This window comes from Lissotriton vulgaris, chromosome 5 (genome assembly GCF_964263255.1).
Source record: "Lissotriton vulgaris chromosome 5, aLisVul1.2, whole genome shotgun sequence".
NCBI classification, from domain to species: Eukaryota; Metazoa; Chordata; class Amphibia; order Caudata; family Salamandridae; genus Lissotriton; species Lissotriton vulgaris.
The window spans coordinates 1,353,984,524-1,354,001,208 of NC_141693.1; the positions used below are offsets into that span (position 1 = coordinate 1,353,984,524).

Consider the following 16,685-nt stretch of genomic DNA (forward strand, 5'->3'; position numbering starts at 1 on the left):
CAAAGGATTTTGGGGTATAAATATGGGGTCCCTGATCTCATGAAATGAGATCACTTTTGGACTACAAGAAGAAACCTTTACTGAGGAGGGGAACCTGAAGAAACTGAGGGGAGACTATTCCCAAGCTGAAGTGCTGCTTGGGGGATTGGCCTGCAGTGGTTGCCTTACTGCCAAAGGAAGGAGAAAGGATCTTTGTGTACTTTGCTTTCAACTTGTGAAGGATCTCCAAAGGATTGGAAAAGAGCTTGCCTCCTGCTGAAGTCTCCGGACAACAGACTTCACCCAACAGACTTCACCCCCTAGCTCCCCAGAGTTCTTTGGAAGTGCCTGCTGCTGTTTTGGGACTTCTGAGAGACTGCGTGTCGCAAGGAGCTGGAAGCGCGACTCATCCAAGAAGAAGCGTGTCTCTGTCGCTGCTGCTGCCGTCGCATCGTGAATGCCAGCGCTGGAGTTGTCGCACTGCACCGCATCGAGAGAAGCGTCTCGCAACAAAGAGGAAGCATGTCGCCGTCGCTGCTGCCTGCCGTCGCACTTCTGAACAAGGGTGTCTCCGCTGGAACTGTCGCACTGCACCGCATTGAGAGAAGAGTCTTGCAACAAGGTCGCAGCATGTCGCTGTGCCTGCTGTCGCACTTCTGAGCAAGGGTGTCGCCGCTGGAACTGTCACATTGCACCGCATCGAAGAAAAGCGCCTCGCATCCCGCCATCTGAGCTGCTGCCGTCGCATCCTGGATGTCGCCACTGTAGTTGTCGCATTGTGCGGAAGCTTCACGCATCGTGGGAGAAGAGTGTCGCAGCTGAAGCTGTTGCCGTCATATCGCTGAGCAAGGGTGTCGCCACTGCAGTCCATGCATCGAACTGAGAAGTTCCTGCATCCCCGGAGAAGCGTGCAGCATCTGGAAAATCTTCACGTCTTTATTTCTTTGTACTTGAACTTTGCCGCATTTCCTTCGCTGCGCCATTGCTTGTCGTGGAAGCGCAACACGCCATAAGGTACATTGACGCAAAGTGTTGCACCTTAAGAACTGAACTAAACTAAGCTAAATCTACCATCCTAAAGTAACAGTATTGTGTATTTTTGTTGTTTTGGTCTTGTGGTAACTCTATATAAAGTATACTTATTTTTTTATATAAAACCTTGTGTCGTGTCGCAAGACCTCTGCAACTCCCTCGCCTCCTACTTCCACAACAAGATCGCGGACATACACAACAGCTTCAGCACTCAACCGACGAACACCACGACCGAACCACCGCCCCCCACCACCACCCTCCGCGCCTGGACTCCGATCAGCACCGAAGACACCGTCCGCACGATGAACTCCTACCACTCCGGATCTCCGACCGACCCCTGCCCTCACCACGTCTTCAACAAGGCCGACGCTATCCTCGCACCCCACCTGCGGGACATCATCAACACCTCCTTCGACACCGCTACCTTCCCGGAGAGCTGGAAGCACGCCGAACTCAGCGCTCTACTCAAGAAGCCATCGGCTGACCCCACCGACCTCAAGAACTACCGCCCCATCTCGCTGCTCCCGTTTCCTGCAAAAGTCATTGAGAAGACCGTCAACAAGCAGCTGGCCGCCTTCCTCGAGACGAACGGATCCCTCGACCCCTTGCAGTCTGGCTTCCGGGCCAACCACAGCACCGAAACCGCCCTGATCGCAGTCACCGATGACATCCGAGCGCTGCTCGACAACGGAGAAACAGCGGCCCTCATCCTCCTCGACCTCTCCGCGGCCTTCAACACTGTCTGCCATCGTACCCTAGTACAACGCCTCAGCAACGTCGGAGTCCAGGAGAAGGCACTGGAGTGGATCATCTCCTTCCTCGCTGGAAGGACACAGAGTCCGCCTCCCCCCGTTCAGATCTGAAGCCACCAAAGTCATCTGCGGCGTCCCTCAAGGCTCCTCGCTCAGTCCAACCCTCTTCAACATCTACATGAGCCCCCTCGCAGACATCGCACGCCAGCACAACCTCAACATCATCTCCTACGCCGACGACACCCAGCTGATCCTCTCCCTTACCAACGACCCCGCCACCGCCAGAGCCAACCTTCACGAAGGGATGAAAGAGGTAGCCAAATGGATGAAGAACAGCCGCCTGAAACTGAACTCAGACAAGACGGAAGTCCTCATCCTGGGATCCTCACCCGCCGCTTGGGACGACTCCTGGTGGCCCCCCGCCCTAGGCAGCGCACCCAAACCAACAGACAACGCACGCAACCTGGGCTTCATCCTGGACTCCTCCCTCTCCATGACCAGACAAGTCAACGCCGTCTCCTCGTCGTGCTTCAACATCCTGCGCATGCTACGTAAGATCTTCCGGTGGATCCCCACCGAGACCAGGAAGACGGTCACCCAGGCCCTCGTCACCAGCCGTCTGGACTACGGCAACACCCTCTACGCCGGAACCACCGCCAAACTCCAGAAGAGACTCCAGCGGATCCAGAACGCCTCAGCACGACTCCTCCTGGACATCCCCCGTCGCAGCCACATCTCCGGACACCTGAGAGATCTGCATTGGCTCCCGGTCAACAAGAGAATCACCTTCCGTCTCCTCACCCACGCACACAAAGCCCTACACAGCCAAGGCCCAGGATACCTCAACAGCCGCCTCAACTTCTACGCTCCCAAACGCCAGCTTCGTTCGACCAGCCACGCCCTCGCCGCCGTCCCCCGCATCCGTAGAGCCACCACAGGGGGACGGTCCTTCTCCTACCTCGCTGCCAAGACATGCAACTCCCTCCCCACCCACCTCCGCCTGACCCAGGACCACCTCGCCTTCAGGAAGCAACTCAAGACCTGGTTGTTCGAGCAGTAGCAGATCCCCCCCCCCCCCCCCCCCCCCCCCCCCCCCCCAGCGCCTTGAGACCCTCTGGGTAAGTAGTGCGCTATATAAATACGATGATTGATTGATTGATCTGTAGTGTTGTCACTGGGTTACTGTATGTGGTCACAAACGCTTTACACACTGCCTCTGAGATAAGCCTGTCTGCTCATGCCAAGCTACCAAGGGGGTGAGCAGGGGTAATTTTAAGAGTGTAATCCCCTTATCCTGACTAGAGGCAAGGGTCCCTATTTGTCACAAGTACCTACCTGTGCCAACTAGAGACCCCAAATCTAACACAAAGCGATTAAGAAAATCTTACCTTTGATGCCAGCAGAAAGCAGGAAAACTGTAGTTACTACTTTAGTCCTTTCCAAATGGAATATTGTAACTAGCAATATCTCGGTATACCCGAGAAGCAGCTACATAAGCTTCAGATGATCCAGAATGCGTATGCAAGGCTCCTTCTGGGGATCCCCAAATTTCAATTAGTGGGAAAGCACATTCATAGTTTGCACTGGCTGCCAGTCAAGAGTCATATTTAGTTCAAGGCCTTGTGTATCACATATAAGGCACTACACGGTACCGGTCCAAACAGATGCCTTCGGTCAGAAGGGGCGAAACTGATACTCTCTCAGATTTTATAAGTCTAATTGGAGCTGCAGAAGCTTCACAGTTGGTGCTACGAAGCTCTGGAACACCCTCCCCATTACCATCAGAAGTCTCCCGTCTCTGACATCTTTCAGGAAAGCCATTAAGACCTGGCTGTTCAATGAATAGTGCTCCAGCTCGCTTCTAGACTGTTAGCGCCAAGACACAGTTTGGTATTCATGCGCTGTATACATTTATAACATAACATGCCTGTTGGTCTTCTAATTGCTGGGTTAGCCAAAAAGAGAAGTTCCGCCTATCCCAGAAGTTACACTTTTCATACTTTCTATGTAAAATCTCAGTCTTTCTCTTTAGCAATGCTTGCCAAGCAGCAAGATAAACATAAAATCAAAAGCATCTACGTTTTCATTACTTATTCTATCTCTGACTGGTGATTTTATCGGAGTGCATTTTATATTTTTGTTGTGGGATGTGCATTTCTGACTTTCCTTATCAGTAGTTATCGATTTATTTTATTTTGTTATTTTTTAAATGAGGAAAACTTGAGGGTAGATGTTGCTTTTAAAGCACGTTTGTTATTGCCATGTCCTGTTTACTTAACTTTAAAAATGCCTAACCAGACATGCTTCCAGACTACAATTGTGCTTTTTAAATAGCACACATTGCCATTTTGTGTACTTTCAGACCACAATCATGAGGAATGAATTTGAAAGACTGGCAGCTCGACAGCCTCTAGAACTTCTCAGCATGAAAAGGTAAGTCACGTTCGCTGATGTGCGCCAATATTTCTTTATGAATGGCCACCCTTGACCTGTGGAAAGTTATAAAGCTGTCCAGAAGCATAAGTCTAGAAATAACAAATGTACGTGTCTATCGTTGTTCTATAATGGCAGGTCAGTTCTCTATGACCTGCACAACTCGGGACAGTTAGGCAATCCTTGTATTAAGTATGACCATTGACCCTGGAAGTGAGTAAACCAGATGTGCCTATGAGCTCAGGGAAAGGCTAAAAACCTCCTTTTTAGGCTTTCTGTCTTGTGGTACCGAGGTGAACAGTCAAGGGTTGCTCTTGAAGGATATTGTGGAATAAAACCTCTAACTAAATGTGAACATTTAACCCTTGCAATAAGTAGAATGTCCATTTCTCCAAGCCACCTTCCATTTTTAGTGGGTTCCAGATATACGGTTCCTTGTTAATGCACAGCACAAGATAAGGGGGGAATAGGCAGGGAGCACTAGTATTTCTGTGGATGGTGAGGTATGAGGATAGGAGGTTTTGTTCCTGGACATGTTTCTAACCCACACTTCTTACAAAGCATTGCTTTCTGGACAAAACAACATTGACCTGCTAGAACTGGTTCTATTTCAGTCATTTGTAATCAAAGGTTTTTCCTGTGGATTATAATTCAATGTCACTTTGGCATCACAGTGAAATCCAGCGGGAGAGGGAGATCGAATGAGCCAGTGGGAAACATGCAGATAGAGGGAAGACAAGTAATTCTGGCTACCACAGCCTTATAAAGCACAATTCAATTTCTGTGACAAAATACCTGCGAGGGGTGCTTCAATTAAAAATGCTTGAGCCACACTATCCTAAATTGCTGCCATCAGTTAATCTCATGGAGATGGTAGTCACTCATTCTAAAAGAATACCACCTTTGAAATACTCCAGCACCAGTCGGGATCTAGCGCTTCACTGGTGTAACTGTATAAACATGTAGAGACCACATTGAGGTAGTATGCACTTTTATTTTTTCGTAAAGAAGCAATGTAGGTTTGTAACATGGATCTCCTGCACCAGAAAAATGACCAGCCTACCAAAACATTGAAATGAGCAGCTGGTTGTTACATGGGCACTGCCAAGAGACTTTCTATCTGCCACATGTCTTGCCTGTATAAAAGCACAGAAAAATTGGAACAGCGCAGGATGCCTTATAAAAAGATAAATGGTCTTATTTTCACCATTGAAAATTAGTCTGTAATCCTATATAGATTGGGTTATGGATCCTTGCTTACTGCTTCAGTTAAAGGACAAACAGATGAACACAAGAATTTGGAAGTTGTCTAATAGGAAAGGGTTAGTACTTTGTAAATGGTTATAAAACTGTTACTCCCATTAGTAAATACATTCTAGCGCCCACTTTATGTAATCTGCTCATGTAACCTCTAAGCCTGATCCTCAACATCACTGAAAACTTTATGGTGTTGACCTTTACAAGTATGCTGACAATGCTATGCTGTATAAAGTCTTCAAGAATAGATGACATCTTCTTTATCAAACTGTATCTCAGATGCTGTCCGTTAACCGTTACTTTCACTTGGACGCTCGGAGAACTTGTGACAGTATTCGGGAGTCTATCCATCTCTGATTTGTGCGCGCAACCATTTTATTTCAAGTATAATAAACAGTAACAGCACTCCAACTTCTTATAGAAGAAGAGAAAAGAAAGATGTGAGACAAAAACAGAAAAAAGGGGGGGCGGCAGCGACTGGGTTCGGCATCTTCATATGTTAAAGGTAGGCTGTCTTCTACGACATGGGCGTCAGGCACTCCAAGTGAGAACATTTGTACGGGTGGCACGCTATCTGGTGTCCCAGCCGTATCCTCCCCGTCAGAAGATTAGTTAGCCACTCAATGGAGGGCTTCTAGCATATGCTTCCACTCATCCAGATCTCTCTCTGCATTATGTTATGTTATTATGTTAACAGAAACTTCTAGAGTGCACGGTCACCAGGAGGTTTCATGGCGCTAATCTTGGGTAGTGTCGCCGCAGTTCAAACTATGCATAGGCTTGCTCAAATAACCAGGTGTTAAGAGCCTTTCTGAACCCCAACAGGTTGTCGCCGCTCCTGATTGCCAGTGGTAATGAGTTCCAGAATTTAGGGGCAAGGTAGGAGAACCTACACCCTCCCTGCCGTTTGAGTTTGATAGCCAGGGTAGTTAGTAGATGAAGATGAGCTGACCGTAGGTTGCGACGAGGGACATGCTTTACGATCATGCTGCTGATGAATTTGGGGCTTCTGCACTACAAGGCCTTAAAGGTTAAGCACCCTGTCTTAAAAGCTGTACGTTGGGCCATAGGTAGCCAGTGGAGTTTTAACAGCCCGGGTCTGGCAGATTGCCATTTAGGCTGTTTGTAGATTAATCTTGTAGCCTGGTTCTGTACTATTTGTAGGCGTTTGAGTAGAAACAATGGCAGGCCGAGGTAAATAGAATTTGAGACATCAAGACGCAAAAGAACCAGAGCTATCACAACCTGTGTGAGGGCTGAGTGGGTCAGCAAATAGGCGATCTTCCTAATTTTACGCAGTTGGAAAAAGCTGGTGGAGACCACTGCTCCCACTTGTCCTCTAAGCGAGAGATCTGCATTTATGGTGACCCCTAGGCTTTTCACAGAGGGGAGGGAGTGGGGGGGGATCCTAGTTCGGTCGGCCAGCAGTGCGGGCCCCAGAAGATCTCACTCTTCCCAGGCAACACTAATTCTGTCTTGCCCGGGTTAAGTTTCAAGTGGCTAAGATCCATCCAGCGCTGAATGTGAAGCATAATAGTTTGAAATTCAACGGCAGAATCGGGGGAATCCAATGGGAAGACGAGCTGAAGGTCATCAGCATAATTGAAAATGGTTATCTTTCTATTTTTTAATGAGTGAATGAGGGGCCTGAGATAAAGATTGAACAATAGTGGGGACAGGGACGAGCCGTCTGGAATCCCACATGTGGTGGCAAGCTTGGGGGCAGTGAAAGCGCCAAGTCGTACTGCTTGAGTTCTGCCTGCGAGAAAAGATTTAATCCAGTTGTATGTAGGCTCTCGTATGCCCGCCTGTTCGACACTGTTAATTAAGATGTTGTGATCGAACGCGACCGACAGATCCATCTGCATTCTCATCCCTACGTACCATTTTTAGGTGAATTTCCTCTGCTACGCCTCATTTCTGCATATCTGCCCTCCATTTATCTGTATCGGAGGGTGTATTATGGGTCCAGTGAATTTCGATTCTGCGTTTTGCGACAATCTGGCCTAGAATCGAAAATTTATATCTCATACGTGCCCCTTTTTTGGGCACTGGAAGTACTCCCAGTAGGCAATGTTTAAGGGAGGCTTCAACAAGCAACAATGCACCTTCACCTATCGCCTGTCTCACACTTGGAGGCAGAGGCAGCTCCAGAACATATGGATGAACACAGCCGAATCAGTGCCGCACCTGGGACAGGCTGTGGATCTGCCAGGAATGAAAAATGCCAATCGCTGGGGCATCAGATATGCGCAATGTAAATAATAAAATTGAGCATGTTTTTAAATCTGGCATTACTGGCTATCTCGCAGACCTGTGCAAATGCTCTCGTCCTCTGTAAGTTGGGTGGGTAAGTCCGCTTCCCACCTTTCTGTGGGAAAATCCTCGCATCCATTACAGGGGAAGTGCTCTGGCATATGGGGCACTCCGGAAAATCAGGGTGACTGCCTGTTCCCATGCTGTTGCCACCTGCCGGGCTATGTGGGGGCAGTCTTCAGGAGTGCGAGAGCCCATCATAAGGTAGCCTTGGAGTGTCATACTGTTATTCCGATCCGCCAGCAGTTCTTTCTCCCTGTTCCAGCCCTCTGCGCAGCAATGTGCTGCGTATTGCAAAAGTCCTGCCAGATAGTTAAGCCTAAAATCTGGGAGTCCCAGGCCTTCTGATTATGTATCAGGTTTAAGGATGTCAAGTTTGCCTCTGCTGCTCCCTTCAGCCCACACTAAAGGACCGTTCAGCGTGTCAAAGATGGCTTTTGGTATTGTACAGAATAAATTTTGGAGCGCATAGCAGCATCTCAGGAGCGTCGCCATAACTACCCTGCCAATGGCTGAGAGGAAGTTTATTCCAGAATTTCACAGACTCTGAGGTCATCAATTACTTTACATACATTCAATTTATATTGTGCCACCTGTATACCGAGGTATCAAAAGTGACTGCTCAACCATTGAAATCCAACTTCTGAGAGGTTTGATGACACCTCCGTCGCCAGAGCCGGGAGTGGGGAAATTTTTTTTTTTGTCCGTTCAGGTGCAGGCCTGACGATGATCCAAAAAAGGCGAAGATGCTCAGAAGCACCAGGATTGCCTCTTCCTGGTGCAGAACATACAAGAGCACGCCGTCTGCGTATAATGAAATTACAAGTATATGGCTAGCTACAGGTATACCTCACTGATGCATGTCGCTTCATAACCTAATTGCCAGTAGTTCCATCTCCAGTGCAAACAAGAGCGGCAACAGTGGACATTCCTGTCTTATGCCCCTTTCACTAGTAAAGGCTTTCGATATCATTCCTCACTTCGGGCCCGAGCACTCGGTTGGTGGTAGAGCAGCTTAATCCAAGACCTAAATTCTCTGCCCAGCCCCATTCTCCACAAGATTTCCCAAAGATATTCCCACTGTAAGGTGTCAAATGCCTTTCAAATGTCTAAGGCAATTACTAGAGCTCGCATAGCACTATCTGCTACGGAATGTAATCCATGGGAGAGGCGCTGTATATTCATAGGTGTTCTTCTCCTTAGCATGAATCCACTGTGATCCTCTTGCACCAGCGAGGTTACCACCCTGCCAAGACGTGCCGCAAGAACTTTAGCAAGGAGTTTAATGTCAACATTCATCTCTTCTATAGGAGCCTGGGTCCCTTGTGTCTTTACCCGGTTTTGGGAGTGTAACTATCTGTGCCTCCCTCATGGATTTGGGGCAGTGCGCCCTTTCGTTTAGCTTCCTGCAGAGTTTTCAGAAGGTGTGGGAGCAAGCGGTCGGAGTATGCCTGGTAGAACTCAACCGGTAGCCCATCTGGGCCCGGGGATTTGCACAGTTTCCTGTAGGTCCTCCAGGCTAATGCCCACATCTAGACTTGCTGCTTGTTCTTTAGTGAGGCGGGGTAGGGGCACATCTGGAAGGAATCCTCCATCAGCAAGTCGGCCTATTCCAGAGTGCTCTTGGTAGATCGCCGATAGAGGACTACACATCACAGCATTGATTTCCGACTGTACTGGTGATAGTGCCATCGGGACGTTCCAGCGAACGTATCAGAGAGGAGGGCCGTTCCCATTTAAGCAGCCTCACCAGAAATCTCCCCGACATATCACCTTCTCTATGAAACAACTGGCAGTACTCCCGTCTTGTGTGTCAGGCTTGCCTGTCCCATATCTTGCTGACTCTGCTTTGCGCCTATAAGAGTCCCCCCGAGCTCCCGGCCTCTGTTCTCCATGTTGCACCAATACCAACTCATTTTCTTACTTAGTCCCTCTCTAGTATCCGCCTCGACCTGCCAATTTTAGAGGGACAGTGTCCCCGGTTTACCACTTTAGGTGCATCTCATTCTGTATCTATTCTATTTGCGCTTGTCCACTTTATATCAAAGTAACCGGCCACATCTGCTCAAAGCTCCTCTCGAAAGGGTAAGTCTCAGAGCACTTCTGGGCGAAGATGCCATAGTGTGACCTGTGGCCGTATAGGCGTGGTCCCCAGTCTAGTAAGACTTAGGTTGGTCTGACAGGAAACGCCCCAGCAGGCACATCTGTGTCCCTGCCTCCACAGACTCATCCGATAACAGAAAACAATCTAGTCTGTTGGCGACCCTATGCGATGCCGCACAGCAAGTGAGTCCCTGTTTGAGAGGGTGCCATTCCCACCAGGTATCAACAAAGCGCAGGCAACTCATTACTTCCTGCAAGCCGGTGGTCATATTTAAATTAGTGTGTAGTCTAGGAGGGAGGTCTGTCTATGTCGCCGTCTAGAACACAGTTAAAATCGCCTGCCCATATTAACAGTATCCCCACGTATAGAAGCAGTAAACTCTCTTGGGCTATTTAGAATTTCCCGTCATCAATGTTTGGGGCATATACATTCAACAGGCACACATCTCTGCCATCCAGCTCACCGTGCATTATTACATACCTCCTCTCAACATCTGTGTTAGACCTGACATCATTGGCTTGAGTCTCTCCTGCATTTTTTCTGTTGCCTCCACTGTTTTACGATGTTTTGCTGGTATATGCTTTGGGCGCTGTGCCACTGCTGATCAGTGCCACAGCGCAAGTGCTCCCTATGTTAAATTGATGTATCTATTGTATCCATGTTTGGCCTATTTGGTTTACTGTCAGTCCCTAGTCTAGTGCACCAGGAGTGCCGGGGCTTGTAAATACGAATGCCGCTCGTGGGCTTGCAGCACGTGTTGTGCCACCCACAGGAGCGGCCTCGTAAAAGAATGTCTACGGGTCGGTCATTGCGAGACCCACGGGCAGCCTAGTGCTGTCACACAGGCTGCGCAAGTACACCTACTTGCCAGCCCCTCAAACCTTCCCTTGACTTCATGTTAGTCACCCCTATGGTAGGCCCACGGGCAGGGTGCATTGTAAGTATAAGGTAGGACACGCCTGACCAAGTTGGCAGGTCCTAATAGTGAATTACCGCCATCTTCGTTCTTCACTATTGCGAGGTAGCCTGCTCTCTGTTGGGTAGAATGGGCCGCCGGGATTATTAGCGCTATGATCCTAGCTGGCTCGGGGAGCATGGTGCAATGTCGAGTTTGGTAGCCCTGAACTCAGGGTTTGATTACGCATCCGTTGGTGTGGATGGTTTTTGGACTCTGGGTTTGAAAACAGCACTTTTAGAAAGTGTCTATTTTCTTGTCTAACCATATCTGGCTTCTGCTGGTCTTGCGTGTGTGTGACAGGAGCTGGGTGGCTCCACAGGTCTGGATGAGTCAGTATGGGATGAGTGGGACATTTGCATTGAGAGTAGGGGGAGAGTAGTTGCTGATAGCCTGCCCTGCCTGATACAATGCTGGCTCCACCTCCTGCCAAGCTGCTGATGGCTCTGTGCCTGCCATGGACGATCCTAGCCCCACCTCCTGGCAGGAGGCCGATAGCTCTGCTCCTGCCAGTGTCAATGCTGGCTCCACCTCCTGCTGGGCGTCTGAGGACCCAGCCCTGCGCAATGAATAGGCCAGGTGCTTCTGCCTGGCTCCACCCACAACAGACCCAGGATGTTGGGAAATTCCCCTGCATGGACAAAGGGATCAAAGCCGAAAAGGGGTATAAGAGAAGGACCCCTGAACCAAGAATTTAGATCACTTCTGACAAGGAACCCTGTAACCAAGGACAAGAGGCCTGCTGATCTGAGGACTTGCCTACCTCTTCTGCCAGTGTGCTGTTTGCTGGGGGGAATCCTGCAGTGCTTCTTTATTTTTGCCAAGGAACCAGGAGAGAGGAACAGTGTGTGTACTCTCACGCTTGCTAAGAAAATCTCCAAGGGCTGGAAGAGTGCCAGTCTCCTGCTGAAGTCACAGGGCTAAAGGACTTCATCTGCTTAAAGTGCTATTTGCTGGGACCTGTGAATCCAGCACCTCTGAAAGAGCCAGCAACCTCGACGCCGACGGACGTCGCCGAATCCAGCTCGACACCGTGAGTGACGGCTCAAGTGTCCCGCTTCCTCGACGCCGGCCGCCGGGCCCGATCGACGCCAGCAGCAACGCCAGTGAGTAGTGAGTTCGGCTCCAGCTCCAAGGGACCTCGTGTCTGCACCGCTGCTGATCGCATCGCCCTCGTGCCCTCTCGACGCAGTGAGCGCTGCTCACTCTGTGCAACCGCATCATCGCCGCCGCCTGCTGAGGCCTGATCGACACCGAAGACGCGACGCCGGGTTGCTCGACGCCGCTGATCATCGTGTGCTTCATTTTCCAAAGGTACTGTGTTGTTGGGGGTCCGTGTGACTCCGGGCTCGACGTAGCGCTCCTCGCGGTCGACGCCGAACCTTTGGATTAACTTTGCCTCGACGTCGTGTAGCCCCCGTGTGGGTTACCCTGTTGCTAAGAACTGTGTTTCCAAGAAGAAGATTTGCTTTGATACTAAAGACTTTGTGCTGAAGAAGAAACTACCTTTGAACTATCCGTTTTCCCTTCCCAGAGTATTTATTAAGATTGTGTACATTTTTGTCGTTATTTGGTCTTGTGCTAAGCCTTATATAAAAATACCTATTTTTATAATACTACGGTGTGGTGTCCATTTGTAGTGTATTCACTTTATTACTGTATGTGGTCATAAATGCTTAACACCCAGCCTCTGAGATAAGCCTGTCTGCTCTGCCAAGCTACCAAGGGGGTGAGCAGGGGTTATCGAAGGGTGTGATCCCCTTGCCCTGACTAGAAAAGGTGTGTCCCTATTTGTCAGAAGTGTATTCCTCTGCCAACTAGAGACAGCCGGTTCTAACATTGGATGCAGGGGTGAGGATTTGGACCTTGCATTTATGACCCATGTGCAGTGATTAGTGTGCGCTACATAGTGAAAGCAGACCATAACGCAGTCACAATCTAATTTGGAAGGATCCTATTTTTGGTTCTCCGCTTTTCTGAAGTTTGATTTTTTTGAACACTGCCAGTTTTGACCATGAGTGACAACGGAGTCAGTACCCCTGTTGTTGTTGAGGAGGAATTCGACAGAGCGAAGATAAACGACTACGGCTTGAAGAAACTGAAATCCTTCTGCAAGCAGTTTAAAGTTCCTACCAAAGGCATCACATTGAAGGAGGAATATCTCAAAGCTTTGGAGGCCTGGTTGGAATCCAGAGATCCCACTGATCCGGTGGTGGTACCGCCAGTGGAAGGGGATGAGGAGGCGCCAGCGAATGGGCCCGAGTCCTCTCCCGGAAGCAGTGTTTCCTCCAAAGGTCTTTCCCCTGAAGAACGAGAAGAAAGGGCGAAGGAGCGTGCATACAACATGGAAATGGCAAGGCTAAAGATAAATGAGCAGTTGGAGTTAGAAAATGCAAGAGGTAGAAGAGAAGCTGATTTGGAGACCAAAAGGTTAGATTTTGAAAGAGAGAAGTTAGCTTTGGAGCGTGATACCAAGTTGAGGGAGTTGGACATCCAAGCTAAGAAGTTAGAATTGAATCCCTCTGGTGGCAGCATCCCATCTGGGTCTGCAGAAAGTAAGTTTTACTTTCCCAAAGATGTGATAAAAGATTATCATAGGAACGAAGATATTGGTCAGTGGTTTAAAGCATATGAGTTAGCATTGTTGGCCCACCAGGTCCCTGAGAAGAATTGGGGAGCGGGGTTGTGGGGTCGCTTTGTGAATGAGGGAAGAGATACCCTGTTAGACATGCCTGTTGAGGATAGGATGTCGTATACTCATATGAAAGATGCTTTACTGTTGCGGTATGGCCTAACCCCCGAGAAGTACAGACAAGCTTTTAGAGAATGTAAGAAGTTGCCTGGTACGACGTGGGTTGAATATGTGTCTTATTTTTGCAGAGCCATGGATGGTTGGGTAAAGGGCAGCAAAGTGGAAAGTTATGAAGCTCTTTATGATTTGTTTGCTTGGGAGCATTTGTCTCATAACTGTTTTCCAGAGCTGCGCCAGCACCTTATTGATAGCAAGATATCTAACCCTAGAAAACTTGCTGAGGAGGCGGACCGCTGGGTCAGTACCAGGGTCCACAAGGGTCCAGTGGGAGACTCAGCCAAAGGTGGGCAGGGTCCCCAGCAGAAGAGTGGGGGGGGACAAGGGTAAACAGAAGGAGTCTCAGAAAGGGCCCCAAAGTAATCCCCAAGGGAACCAAGGGAAAGGTTCCCAGCCTCCCCCTGAGAAGAAGCCAGGGGCCCGACGGGTGAACCTGTTCATAGGGGCCCCCTAACCTGCTACGGTTGTGGGCAGGTGGGACACCGGTTTTATGACCCCCAGTGTCCCAAAAAGGATTCGAATGCACCGCCGCGTGCATCCCCCATCAGTTGGTGAGTGTAGCCCTGGGAGGGGAGGAGATGGTTGTCCATGGTGGGAGGGGTCCCGCAGAAATGTCCCTGGTCTCGCTAGGAGACATGCAAATGGTCCCTCCACCCCCTCTGCCTAGTAACACTAGTAAATATAGACAGTGGGTGACCATTAATGGCCATAGAGTGGAAGCTCTCAGAGACACCGGAGCGAGTGTGACAGCTGTCAAGTGTCACTTGGTGTCCAAAGAGCAGGTGGTTCCCCACGCATTCTACCCTGTGATAGCTGCTGACAACTCCCAGAAAGAGTGTGAGGTGGCTCAGGTTTCCTTTGAATGGGGGGGAGTTTCAGGTACTCTTCAGGTTGCTGTGAGGCCCGCCATGCCTGTCGATTGTCTCCTGGGCAATGATTTAGAAGACTCCCCTTGGGCTAAGGTGGAGAGGGAGACGCATTTGAGAATGTTGGGTGTGCCAGAGTGGGTGTGTGCAACCACTCGATCGATGACAGCGAGGAAGGGTGTTGATGGGGTCCCGGAGCCTGAAAGTACGGCCCAGGACCCAGCTGTAAAGGGAAGAGGCAGGAGGCGCGGGAAACCGGCCCCCGTAGTTCCCGTGGTCCAGGAGGAGGTAGACCCTGAGGGGGATGCCCTGGAGCCCACAGGGGAACAAATTGCCGAACTGGGAGACCTTTCCCGAGCTGACCCATTGGCAGCAGGATGGTGGTCCCTCCAGGGAGGAATTCTGTGCGGAACAGAAAGTGTGCCCTTCTCTTGTGGGCATGAGGCAGCAGGCCTCAGCCCAAACCTCAGGTGATCAGTCAGGGTCACATTTTGTGTACTGGGAGAACGACCTCCTGTATAGCGAGCCTAAGGCTGCTGAGCCTGGGTCAGCCCGTGCGCTGGTGGTACCCCAGCGCTTTAGAGCCTTCCTACTGGGTTTGGCTCATGACGTTCCGTTAGCTGGACATCTGGGGCAGGACAAGACCTATGACAGGCTTGTGACCCATTTTTATTGGCCTCAGATGCGAAGGGATGTAGACATCCATTGCAAGACTTGTCACACTTGCCAGGCAAGTGGGAAAAGCGGAAGGAAGCAGAAGGCTCCCCTCCAACCTTTTCCAGTGGTCAGCACCCCCTTTGACCGGGTGGGTATTGACATTGTTGGGCCCCTGGACCCCAAGACAGCCCTGGGCAACAGTTTCATCCTGGTCTTGGTGGACCATGCCACACGGTACCCGGAAGCCATCCCTCTCAGAACAGTGACGGCCCCCGTGGTGGGACTGGCACTGATGGGTGTTTTCTCCCGGATGGGGTTCCCCAGAGAGGTGGTGTCAGACCGAGGCACCAACTTCATTTCGAACTATATGAAGTCTCTGTGGAAGGAGTGTGGGGTGACCTACAAGTTCACCACTCCTTACCACCCTCAAGGAAATGGGCTGGTTGAGAGATTCAACCGGACCCTGAAAGGCATGATCATGGGTCTTGAAGAGCCAATGAGGCGGAAAAGGCTGGGAGCAATCTCCCAGGAAACCTCCCCAGGATGTATACAGCTACATGCTGGCCTTTCGGAACCAGACTCGGCGCTTCAGAGAACTTGCTCAGGCAAATCTGGAGGAGATGAAGCGTTGGTAAGACCGGAATGCCACTCAGGTAGAGCTTCAGCCTGGTCAGGAAGTGTGGGTCATGTCCCCTGTGTAACCTTGTGCGCTCAAGGACAGGTGGACTGGACCGTTTAAGGTTGTGGAGAAGAAGAGCGATGTCACCTACCTTGTGGACTTCAAATCTCCCAGGAACCCCTTGCGGGTCCTGCATGTCAACCGTTTGAAGCCCCACTTAGAAAGGTCCGAAGTGGGCATGCTCCTAGCTACAGATGCTGGAATGGAGGAGGAGAGTGAGCCTCTTCCTGACCTCCTGTGTGCTAAAGAGCAAGACGGGTCAGTGGATGGTGTGGTCCTCTCTGACACACTGACCCTTGAGCAGAAACAGGATTGTCGCCACCTGTTGGGACAATTCCCGGATCTGTTTTCCTTGGTTCCGGGTGTCACTCATTGGTGTGTCCATGACGTTGACACCGGAGACAGCCCTCCTGTGAAGCACAAGGCTTACAGGGTGACTGACAAGGTTCGAGCATACATTAAGGAGGAGGTCTCCAAGATGTTTGCGTTAGGGGTGGTTGAGTCCTCTAGCAGTCCTTGGGCCAGCCCAGTGGTCTTGGTCCCGAAGGCTGCAGCGCCTGGTGCTTCACCAGAACTCCGGTTCTGCGTGGATTACAGAGGACTCAATTCGGTCACGAAGACTGACGCGCACCCCATCCCCAGAGCTGATGAGCTCATCGATCGGTTGGGGGCTGCCCGGTACCTTAGTACGTTTGATCTAACGTCTGGGTACTGGCAGATCGCCTTGACTGATGGGGCAAAGGAGAGGTCCGCATTCTCCACACCAGATGGGCTATACCAGTTCCGGGTAATGCCCTTTGGGATGAAGAATGCCCCTGCCACCTTCCAGAGGTTGGTCAACCAGGT

General features: G+C 50.2%; 1 protein-coding gene across 1 annotated transcript in view; it reads left to right on the plus strand.

Annotated features, from left to right (window-relative positions):
* The window catches only part of BCAS2 (BCAS2 pre-mRNA processing factor), a 90,243-nt gene that overhangs the window by 28,016 nt on the left and 45,542 nt on the right, over positions 1-16,685 (plus strand). The window contains exon 3 of the mRNA XM_086923289.1: positions 4,126-4,196. Within this exon, the coding sequence (XP_086779415.1) occupies positions 4,126-4,196 (71 nt within the window). The remainder of the gene's footprint in view (positions 1-4,125; positions 4,197-16,685) is intronic.